This window comes from Euphorbia lathyris, chromosome 2 (assembly GCF_963576675.1).
Source record: "Euphorbia lathyris chromosome 2, ddEupLath1.1, whole genome shotgun sequence".
NCBI lineage: Eukaryota > Viridiplantae > Streptophyta > Magnoliopsida > Malpighiales > Euphorbiaceae > Euphorbia > Euphorbia lathyris.
This window is the reverse complement of record NC_088911.1, coordinates 30,682,190-30,694,352: the sequence shown is the minus strand read 5'-3', so window position 1 is coordinate 30,694,352 and position 12,163 is coordinate 30,682,190. Positions and strand designations below refer to the sequence as shown.

The window sequence follows — 12,163 nt, the reverse complement described above, 5'->3', positions numbered from 1 at the left end:
CCTCTATGTGTATGATAAAATTTCCCTTAGAAATAATTTCACTTGTGCACTTGAAGAAGATGTGGATATATTTCTTGAAAAAGGGACAGTGAAACATGGCTTGATTTTTTCCATGAGAAGGAAAAAGTCAATTTATGTGTGGAGGTAAAAATCTATGTTGATTGGATAGATGTGTGGAGGTAAAACTCCTACGCCCCTACGTGTATTATATAAGTTTATACAATATGTATTAAAATTTTATTAATAAATAGAGTTGTGAAGATTTAAACTGATAATTCAATGGATTAAAAAAATTCTACTATCATATATGTTAGGGAACCATTGAAGATAAAAATTTAACTGATCGGTAAGACTAAAAAATAAAGTTTATATATTATTTCTCGCTAGGGTAATGGTGGTGGAAATTTCTAAAAGTTGTAAAGTGGATCAAATGTAATTGACCGGATATGAGTTGCATACCATATATTTGGGAAATAATTAGTCTAAAAAAATCATATAAAATCATCACATTTTCATTAATCATTAATTAAGTCCAATGAATTGATAGATAATATATTAGAAAAATTTCGCGAATAATTAAAAATATGGACTCTTATGGAAAATTTTATGATAGTCTTAAAGTAATACTCTCGACCAATCAATTCATGACACATGTATATATATTTTTTCGTCTCCTACTGGACATTTCGCAGTATTCACATATATATTTCAGAATATGGAGCTAGGGTTACATAAAAATCCCCTTTCCATGTGCATCCATGTTCTTCCCCCCTTTGTATTCAAGAAGGATAGAGAAGAAGAACCATACATTATTATAAAAACAGCACAAGTGTTATTGCATATGATAGACACCTATCTAGCTTCATATCATCATCATGCGACCATGTTTCATCCCATTATACTAGTAGTAGCTTACATTAAATTTCGCATGTTATCAATTTATGTTCATACTTAGAAGTATCTTTATTTTAATGAAAAAGGATCTGATCAGAAATCTTTAAACTGGGGAATGTACATGCATGCATCTTTGTTTGTCTGAAAGAATAAACATTGTCTGAATTTAAGTTTTAATGTTAAGCAGACATGTCAGAACATGATTTGCCGAAACACTTTTAATTAAACTAAACCAATCATCATAATCTAGATGCAAAGTAGAGTTGATGATGATCATGAATATATGTCAGAACAAAATCTACCTTATCCCAACATAAGGATCTAAAACTCGGCCGCATTTTGTTAACACTAACATTAACAAATAATTATCTAATTAATATTAATTAGTTCTAGAAATAAAAAAATGAGGGTTTCCCATTTAGAAACATACACGCACGGGAATATAAGGTAACCACCATGAATTAAAAGGATAAAATAGTGAAAATGCCATGTTTTATAGAGCTGGAATGGGAAATTAATAAAAATGTGCATTGAATATGGAAAGTGGAGGAGGAATAATCCAGAGTGTTGTAATGAGGTGTTAGGGGTTGGATGATGTGGTTTAGAATCATGTGGAACCATGTGCTTTTAGCTGGATAACATGCCCAAAGCACCCTCTCATTTTTTCCTCTAAACATCTACTTCCTACCTCAAATAAATATGGTTTTAAATTTTTCCAACTTATTTTTTTTTTATATGTAATGAAAATGTTTTCTCAAATTTATCTATTTATAAAGAGAGATATTTAGTAATTAATATAGTTTTAATTAAGTTATACAAATAATTAAAAAGAAAGAGAAATTTTGCATAGAAAATAAAATATTAGAAAAGAAAGATCGTAAATTACTCAATTTAATAGTTTAATTAATATTTTATTGGTTTTAGTAAAAAACTTCAAAATATAAAATTCTTTCACCAAGTATTTTAACAATTTAAATTCAAGTCAAGTAGGTCTTTCTTGAAAGGTAAACTTCTTTGGCAACAACAATTGTATTTGAACCCTAGATCAAGGATGAATCCAAGGGGGCTTCACACCTTGTACACTCATTTGTCATCGGAAAATACCGAAAAAACTCCATAAAATTTGTGTATAGAGTTCTAATTTCTGTGCAAATATATTCCGAAAAACCAGCCTAAACACTTATTGGTCACTAAAAAATATCGGAAAAACGTTGATAGTTGTATAGGAAACTTTAAATTTTATGTACAAAGCATTTAAAAAATATAGATTGAGTACTCATAGATCATCAGAAAATACCTCGGACACCCCTTAACTGTGAATTCTAGATATATATACCCTAATCAAATGATTAAGCTGATCCAATACTTTAACCACTTAAACCTCAATCTCCTAGTAAATACACTTGTCAGTTCCTTATTGGAATTGCCCTTTCTACACTTGGCTCTTCCTTATTCATTTGCCCTCAATACCCTAAGAGACCTTCCAGGAAATTGGTGATGTGGTCCCACCATGAACTTTTACATGTATATATCAATATTATCCTTATCGGTCACCAACCCATTACCCTAAATATCATATATAAGTAGAGGGCACCCCCAATTCCATTACTCAACCATTCTACAACCGAAATTTAAACACCATCTGTTTGTGAAAGTCCTCAAAGAGAATTTGAAGCTTGAAAATGGATCTTTCTGCCGAAAATCTTCTTGTCTCTTTGAAGGGCACTTTTAAAGAAGGTGAAGACGAGATGCAACAAATCATGGAATCTCAAGCCAATAGAAGGAAAATTAATGGAGGACGTGTCATAAGGAATAGGCGAGCAAGAAGGGTGTTAATGAAAAATAGGAATTCAAGAAGAGGTATAAGTAAAAGAGTGAGGACGTTGAAGAAACTGGTACCAAACACAGAATCAAAGGGGATGGAAGGCCTTTTTGAAGAAACAGCTGATTATATTTTGTCATTACAGATGAGAGTTAGAGTCATGCAGATCATGGTTAACCTATTAAGTGGTTCTGATGATGAATGAGTTACTAATCTTATGATCATTTGTGTAAATTAAGATTATTATTATATTCTTTCTTTATGAAAATTTGTTTGTTATATATATATATATAATTGTGTTTTTCCACAGGAGCTTTGTATTTTAAGATGAGATTGTTTAGATCTAACTACAGTTTGGCCACTTTATATTTTTCATTCAAAAGTGAAGTGTTGATTTCATATATTTAGCTTTAGATATCTTATCCTGCATCTCATCATAATTATTCTTTTTTCTTTATTTCCTTTATGTGTTGTCATGTGTATTTTCTATTCTTATATCCTTACACATAAACCCTTCAATCCCTCATCACATAATGCCTAAGCTAACAATTAGCTAGAGTACATGTGTGATTCCAAACTGCTACATGAAAGTTGCTGAATATATAATAGTAATGTAAGTTCTATAAAGGAATAAAATGGAATGCATATATAAAAGATTGAATCAATATGAAACATAAACATAAATAGTGATCACTGAACTTGGTAATAATCTCATCATCGTGCATATAAAGTTAAGTTTACAATTGCAAATTTTATTTTCGTTACTACAATTTTTCATAGTAAATTAATCTAATAGATCTTGTATTAGATAGTGCATTGAGCTTGATTAGAAGAGTGTTTCATGAGAAATGAATGTCAATGAATGAATCTAGAATTGAATTCAAAAACCAAAAGAAGGCTATATATATATACACACACGAGTGTAGTAACGTATGCCAACCAAAAAAGAGAAACTGACGAAATTGTACATGCATTTTAGCTCCTAAAACAGAAAATGAGAAGATAATGGCTCGTGATGACTCTAATGAGTAGTTTGGATGGTGTAATGATTACCTTGATTGTTATTAGTTATCGTATCTAAGTGGATTGTTGACATGGTGAGAGGTCTTTTAGGAGAATATTTGTCTGATTTCACGATGCAAGTCATTGGAAGAAAGTACTTGCTTCCAACTCATTTCAATTGATTTCACATGCTGCCTCGTTTCAGCTTATTTCAACTGTCCACTTATCAGAATGATCTTATTAACCCTCCTCAGCGAGGTATGAATTAAACAAGCAAAGTTTGGAAAGGAATTACTTCAATTGTGGAGAACGTCGGGCTTTTGTGAAAAGATCAACCTAGTTGTAAGGCAATGTCAATAGTAGATCTGGGCATGGACCGGGCCTGTCAGGTTTCTAATAAAGCCTGTCGAGCTCAAGCTCAGGCCAGCCCGCAAGAAATTTAGTCGGGCTCGGGCCTAATAAATGAATCCCAAACCCGCCCTTCCAAGCCCTTCTATATATTAAAAAAATACAATTAAATTTAAAATGCATCAACTTTCTTAATAAAAAAAATAGTACATACAACAACTAAAGATATTTACCCAGAAATTAATCCAAAACGAAACCAGAACATTGGGATAGAGAGCTATCATAATACCAAAACATTGAGATACAAGTGTGCAAAAAGAATATTAAACTGCTTCTCCCCACATCAGGTAAAAGTATAAAGGATACATGGCTCCAAGCCTCAAAATTGAAATAAATTTCATAGTTCTTAACATTTTCATCCTAATAATCCCATCAAACATCATCATGATGTTTTATAATCCAAATGAGATCTTCAATATAAGTCAGGTGCGGTTATATTTATAATTTATTTTTATAAAAATGTATTATAATATATATATATATATATATATATATATATATAGGGAAGAGTTTTCAATGGGGAGTCTCCATCCATGGAGACTAATATATTTTGATTAAGTGACCTCCTATAGCAGGTTACCAATAGGTTATCATGTTACTTAAAGGTATATTTCTCTCTCTATAATAAATCATTTTTTTTTTTCAAAAAGGTCTCTCTTTATAATAATTGATTCACATTTTTCAAAAATACTTAATCTTTCCATAATAAATTGATTCACATTATCCCATTTCTTTATCAAATTTAATTAAATAAGAAATAAAAAAAGCACGTAAATTTAATTAAATAAAAAATAAAAAACAACCCACCACATTTGTAATGTAATTGCCTCATATAACCATTAAAAAAAAACTGCCTCATATAACATAAGAAAAAATAAAAAGGCAACTAGCAATGGTCGTATGATATGATATATTTATTTTTATTTTTTGAATAGAATATGATATATTTATATTATAATAATATAGTATATTTATTCATATATTAATTTATTTTATGAATAATTTTATAATTAATCTTTTTTCGGTTAATATATAATGAATGGTTTTCATATTTCATTTTTTTTTTATTAAATTTAAATTTTTTTTTTATTTTGTTGAATTTTGATTTTGATTCCAATTCCGAAATTTGAACCAAACACTCTTAAAAGTAATTGGATTCCGATTCCGGAATTAAACCAAACTGTTGTAGCCTGAACTAAACAATAAATTTGTTGAATGGGAGATCAATCGATGAACCTCTGAAGGAAGGCGGTCCTCCCAAACAGGGAGATGACGGTTGACGTTCCTCGAGGATCGAACCTCCTGGATGAATGTTGAACGTCCCTGGATGAAGGTTGAAGGTCTCTGGATGAAGGTTGAACGTCCTTAGCGAAGGTTGATCTTCCTTGAGGATTAAACCTGTTACAGTGTGGGAAGCGGTCTTCCCACAAACGCTCCGATGCTTAAGTCAGATACAATAAAATATCGTATTATTCTCCCTCTAAAAGCCAACCTTTTTTTCTTCGAACTTAAACCTATTTATAGGAATAAGGAAGGGGGTTATTTGTGAACTATCGGTAGGATACCGTACTGAACATGGGTACAGTTATTTAGGTAGATAATGGGTTACGTGTGTCATGGTTATATCAATTGCTCCCCACTGTTATTTTTGGGTTATTCTTCAAAAAAATAAGAGTGAGAAAGAGATTTTCTTAACCTCCTGAAAAATGATTTTATTTTATTTTATATTATTTTTTATATTTTAACCAAAATGGTATACAAATAAATAACAAATGCTATTTAATTTCACAACAACTGTCCCTCAACATGAATTTGAAAGTTGACAGCAAGCACTTAAATTCCTATAAGAAATAATTAAACATAATAGAATGGGAACTTGCCTTTGCCCACCTTTATTTACCAATGAACCCTTGCTTGTACAATTTGGGGATTATGTGACTTTAGAAGCAGGGACGGATCTCTGTGTGTTGATTTTTGATTTTTGAAGTTTGTCCCTAGAAATTCCATTGAAGACCAGCTGAAGAAGCTCCCCTTTGCGTGCACAGGGAAGAAGAAAGGTAGGAGTTTAGGTTTTTTATTTTTTGTCTGATACTACATAGATAAAACGACTTCGTTTCTTTTATGCCTAATTAGAAATTAAATGCAGAAACGTAAATCTATTAATATCCCTCAAGGCCCTGCGGCAAAAGAAGAAAGAGTCCTATTCGAATTCTAATTCCCGATTGTTTATATGTCTCACTCTTCTCTCTTAAATTCGAATTCATATAACCAAAACCCTAACCTCAAACCTTCTTATTCTATTATCTCCTTCCGCCGTGACGTCGTCGTCTCTCACCAGCATATTAGAAGAAGAACGAAGGTTCCTGCTGTTGTTGCTGCTTATTCTGATCTGGTTCTTCTCTTTCACTTTGAATTCAAACCAGAAGAAAGAAGGTTGTTAGTTGAAGCTTTTGTTAATTTATCCCTTAATTCTTAATTGCTTGTTAAGTTTTTATGATTCATGGAATGAAATATGTGTATGGTTAAATGGTTTGTTAATTTTGGCTTTTTAATTTTGCTGCTGTTTTTCTCCTAGTTTATGTACTTTTATTTGATGTTTTATGTTTTATGGCATAATGTCATTCGAACTAAAGGGCACAAAAACAATTAGTTAGTATTTTCCAAGTTCAACTCCCTTAGAGAGCACACTTTTTTGCACCCCCCTCTTGATATCCCTATACACATTCAATTTTCTTTATCATATTACTGGTACCTGTTCCTGACAGTATATTATCGGGCGGGTTCAAGCTGAAGGTATGACTTGCTAGAATTGATAGGATTCCTGGTTAAACCTTTATTGCTTCAAACTTTTTCATCTGATAGATAGTAGATGTTGTGTTGCCTTGCCAACTTTATCAATTTATTGTTGCACAATGTTAAAAATAGTGATAAGATGAAAGTTGCTTTCACAATGATACATAGAAGTAGAGAAACCATTAATTAGTTGTTCTATGCCTCAATTGCCAGCAATTGTATCAATTTTCGGGCTGGCTATCTTATATTTGATAGAGATATCATCTCTTAATATCTTTCTGTATATTTTTCCCTCGGAATGGAGAAGAAACCCGTTTGTCTGATGCTAATCGCCTTTATTCTTAATCATTTTTGAGCCTTTTTTTTTCGCAGTTGGCTTGTTTCATTGAAGAATATTTATCATGGTTCGTACCAAGCAAACATCAAAACACATATCCGAAGCATTGGGGCCTCATTCCTTGGACGTTTTAGCTTTGTGTGTTCCTACTCGCCTATCAAAAGATGATGTTCATACTTTCAAGACCAAATTCTCATTTCCGTCTGGTTGGGAGGGCCGCCTCCCTCCAGACCCGAAGACCTCCTTTGCTTTTGTTCCTTCAGAATCATTCGCCATACATGAGGCTCTACTGGAGATGGGAGTTCGTTTTCCTTTACCGTCTTTTTTCATGGAGTTTTTGAAAAGCAACAAATTGTCTCCGTCTCAACTTCATCCTCAAGGATGGAGATTGCTCGTAGCGTTTTATGCTCTTTGTAATAAAAAAGGAGTTGTTCCAGCCGTCAACCTTTTTCATCTTTTTTACATTCTTAGACCTCTCAAAGACAAATTCGGACGATTTTCTCTTCAGAGGACTGATATGTGCAATGATGGATTATTTATTGACGATCTTCCTCCTATAGAGCGATATGAAGATAGATGGATCCTCGTGTTTCCTCCTAAAATGGCATGGAATATTCCTCTTCCATGGAGTTGGTGTTGGATTAGAAGAGGTGTCTCACGGCCATCGCATCCCAAGCTTTTAGAGAGATATTCTTTCGAGATTCCTGTTCTTCAATATGCGAAAAGTCCTCTCAGCCACGCTTTAAATGCTTTCCGTCGTATCACGACTGGTTGGGGAATTACATCTTTGACACATGTGAAAAATGGCAAGACTTTGAGTTTTAATTCTTCATCGGAAGAGACAAATATGGCTCCTAAATTTATAAATATGGGATCTGCCTCCGACTCCGTAGATGATCTATCTTTGGTCGAGAAATTTAGTGTTTCTTCAATGTCCGAAATGTCGAAAATTTCTACACACACCATATCTGAGCTTGGTGAATGACTTAAGTTGATATAGCAGATTATATTTCTAAAAATAAAGTAGCTTTGTTAACTTTAATGCTTCTCTTATTTTTTACAGGTATGACTTCCACACCTGGAAAATTTGCCCTCATCGCTTTGAAGACGGGCAACCAGAAACGTAGCAGAGGAAATGTTCATGATTCAGTAAATTCTAGAGATGATACTTTAACCTCTAAAAAGGTTAAACCTATTGATGCATCTGCCGACACAGATCCTTGTAAGGAAGCTAAAGCCGACTCATCAAAGATGGGAGATCCCCAAGTTGCTTTTGAGAGTGGAGTTGAGAAAGATATTCCCAATTTACACGCAAACACCTTCCATGCTGACAAGGGTGGCTCAGATTTTTCACACCCTAAAACCCCACGCATTTCAAGGAGGACACTTCGATCAGAGTCCTTAAATGACATTCGTCCATCTTTTCCTTTGCTAGATAGACCTAAATCATTTTGGAAGCTATATAGGGATGAACCTACCATGTATCGTTCTTTAAACGGCGATGATTTTAGAGTGTATCCTGGGTTGCTTGATACAGATTCTGTTTTCCTTCCTGGGGTAGCTTCAAGATTAATGTATTCTTCCATTCTTCCTCGAGATGAAGAAACATATTTTAAAGATATCCAACATAACATGGACTTAGCCGAGCGCCGGATCAATGAGGTGATAGGCTTATATATATATTGTTTTCTTTTATATATAATCGGGAATTTAGAAATAACCAAAAATGTCTTTTTACCTCTTCTTATTGTTATAGGGAGCTCAACGTGCTTCTCTTGCCTTTGGATTCGCGGGATCATGGAAGAAAAAGCTCGACGATTGTCTTGCTCGCAATGAGAAAATGGATCAGACTATCAAAGATCTTCAAGAGCGAAACCAAAAGCTAGAGAATTATCATACACATCAAGAGAAAATGGAGCAAACCATTAGAGATCTTCAAGATTATAACAAAAAGCTGCAGTCTGAGTGTGACCATTTCAAAGAGGATGCTTCTAAATATTCAGCCATGGTTGATGATAATAAGAAATTGGGAGAGAAGACTTGTAAGCTTCTTAACGATGTTACTTTACTCCAGAGCGAGTTAAACGTTGAGCGTGAGATGGTTCAAAAGCTGAAAGGAGAACTTAAATCGGTGCCCACTACCAACGTTCAATCATACAGAGAATCTTTTGATTGTTACCAAAGGAAATGTGTTGTAGGGGTCTCTTTTAGCAAGACAAGTTTCTATCTAGCTCGCCAAATTCTTGAGGAAGAACATGGTCGACTGTATCCTGAGTTAGTGTTCTAAAAAACTGCATCAGTTTCTGACTCCCGTCCATGGCAAAGTTTCGACCCCGACGAAGAGGATGTCATCGCCTCTTTTAATAAAGGTTTCTATGATGATTTGGAGAATCTTAGCGGGCCTTGGACATTTCACGGGAAGAATGGGATTACAGAAGATGAAAAAATAGCTGTTTTGCAAAACTTGGATGAAGATCATGGAGTTGATGAGGATCTTGATGATGATGATGATGATGCCTCTGCCACCCCTGCTTCTTAGAGATACATTTTCATTTTATTGAAAAACTTTATCATTTCCTTTTGTTTTGGAAACCTTTTTGAGTTATATTTATTTAATCTTTCCTGCTCCCCAATCACTTGAAATTCAATCCGAATAAATGTGATTTTGATGAACTTATTGATACTGCTTGCATTATGGCAAAAAACATGTCTTCCCCCATAGAAGTTGTATTTTGTCCATGCCATATGTCTTAACAGTTTTAATGGAACACAACTGCGTGCATCATGGTAAAAGCATGAGCTTTTTCTATACCATATGTCTTAACAGCTTTAATGGAACACAACTGCGTGCATCATGGTAAAGCATGAGCTTTTTCTATACCATGTGTCTTAACAGCTTTAATGGAACACAACTGCGTGCATCATGGTAAAAGCATGAGCTTTTTCTATACCATGTGTCTTAACAGCTTTGATGGAATACAACTGCGTGCATCATGGTAAAGAGCCATGGTAAAGAGCGTATCTTCCCTCGTAGAAGATGGGCTTCTATTTTACCAGCTTTTATTTTACCATTTTTCTTAACACATTTGAAAAATATGTTAAAGCTTATTAGCATAGAATGATAATCTTTAAAGATTTATTAGCTTTTCTTTAGCGTTATATAATAAATTAAAAGCATGAATAAAATAAGTTGATAAACAAATGATAAAGACAAACACACAATATTTACGTGGAAACCCCAATGTGGGGAAAAACCACGGGACCGTAATTACGGCCTGAGTATCTTTATTCATAATAAGTGTTAATACAATTGCTCTGGAGATAGAGCTTCAAGTGATTTGCATTCCATGTCTTATGAATCTTTTTTCCTTCTATCGTTTCGAGTAAGCAAGTTCCAGGTCCAACTATCCTATCCTTCTTACCCGATACGGTCCTTCCCAATTTGGACGAAGCTTTCCTTCTTCCAAATGTGCATTGGTTATGACTGTTTTTCTCAGAACAAGATCTCCTTCTACTAACACTCTTTCCTTCACTCTTGAGTTGTAGTAACGAGAGACTCTTTGTTGGTATGCTGCTAACCATATGCACGCTTGATCTCTATGCTCATCTAACAAATCCAAGTTATCCTGTAGTGCATCAGAATTTGATTCCTCGTCAAAATCAACCATTCTTGGAGAAATTGCTCCAATCTCAACAGGGATCAAAGCTTCCATTCCATAAGCTAGACTGAATGGAGTTTCTCCAGTTGGGACTCTTTTGGTTGTTCTATAGGCCCAGAGGATTGATGGAAGTTCATCCGCCCATGCTCCTTTTGCCTTATCCAGGCGCATTTTTAAACCTTCTAGGATTGTTCGATTGCTTCTTTCTACTTGCCCATTGGCTTGTGGGTATGCTACTGAAGCAAAGCTGAGTTGGATATGAAGCCTTTCACAAAAACCTCTAAATGAATCACAATCAAACTGCTTCCCTCTATCTGTAATTATCACCCTTGGTAGGCCAAATCTGCATATGATATCTTTCCATACCACGTTTTCTATCTTCTTCGCAGTAATAGTAGCTAAGGGTTCCGCTTCTATCCATTTTGTGAAATAATCTGTTGCTACTATCAGGAATTTCCTTCCTCCAGTTGCTTGGGGAAAAGGCCCTAATAAATCTAATCCCCATTTTGCAAATGGAGTTGGTTCGATTGAGGTTCTCAAAAGTGAGACTGGAGCACTTTGAATGGCTGCAAATCTTTGGCATTTATCACACGCTTTAACCTTCTTTAAAGCGTCATCCCTCAAGGTAGGCCAGAAGAATCCACTACGCAACACCTTACTTGCCAAAGCTCTTGCTCCCAAATGTTGCCCACATATCCCCTCATGTATTTCAGCTAGAGTGTAATCTGCCTTTTGTGGACCTAAACATTTCAAAAGTGGCATCGAGAAACCCTTCTTGTATAGGACATCATTTATCAAAGTGAAACGTGCTGCTCTTATCTTCAATTTCTTTATTTCCGTAGCTTCAGCTGGAAGCTCCCCTGTCTTCAAGAATTTCACAAATGGTGTCCTCCAATCTTGCATTTCTTCAGTACATGCCACAATCTTTTCCTCTATGCTTGGCCTTTTCAGTTCTTCCAGATGCACTATTCTTCCTTTCGTTTCCATTGACGATGCAAGCTTTGATAAAGCGTTTGCATGGCTATTAGAAGACCTATTGATTTGTAGCAACTGGAAATCTTCAAATCCTTGAGATAAGGATTTAACCTTTCGTAGGTATTTAATCATGATAGGTTCCTTCGCTTCATACTCTCCATTGAATTGCTGAACTACCAACTGTGAATCACTGTGAGCTATAATCTTTTGAACTTGCAATTCTTTGGCAAGCTTCATTCCTCCTATAAGGACTTCGTATTCTGCAATGTTATT

The 12,163-nt window shown here is 34.4% G+C and overlaps 1 protein-coding gene across 1 annotated transcript; it reads left to right on the top strand.

Moving 5' to 3' along the window:
* The first annotated feature begins 6,567 nt into the window (after nucleotides 1-6,567).
* LOC136217639 (uncharacterized) lies at nucleotides 6,568-9,868 on the top strand. The gene is made up of 3 exons (XM_066004249.1): nucleotides 6,568-8,233; nucleotides 8,320-8,918; nucleotides 9,013-9,868. The coding sequence occupies exons 1-3, from the start codon at nucleotides 7,321-7,323 to the stop codon at nucleotides 9,541-9,543; spliced, it is 2,043 nt and encodes a 680-aa protein (XP_065860321.1). The 5' UTR covers nucleotides 6,568-7,320; the 3' UTR covers nucleotides 9,544-9,868.
* Nucleotides 9,869-12,163: the final 2,295 nt, after the last annotated feature.

Coding starts and splice junctions, on each gene's coding strand:
- LOC136217639 (XM_066004249.1), top strand. CDS start 7,321: ATGGTTCGTACCAAGCAAACATCAAAACACATATCCGAAGCATTGGGG. Junction 8,234..8,319: donor ACACACCATATCTGAGCTTG/GTGAATGACTTA, acceptor TATTTTTTACAG/GTATGACTTCCACACCTGGA. Junction 8,919..9,012: donor CCGAGCGCCGGATCAATGAG/GTGATAGGCTTA, acceptor TTATTGTTATAG/GGAGCTCAACGTGCTTCTCT.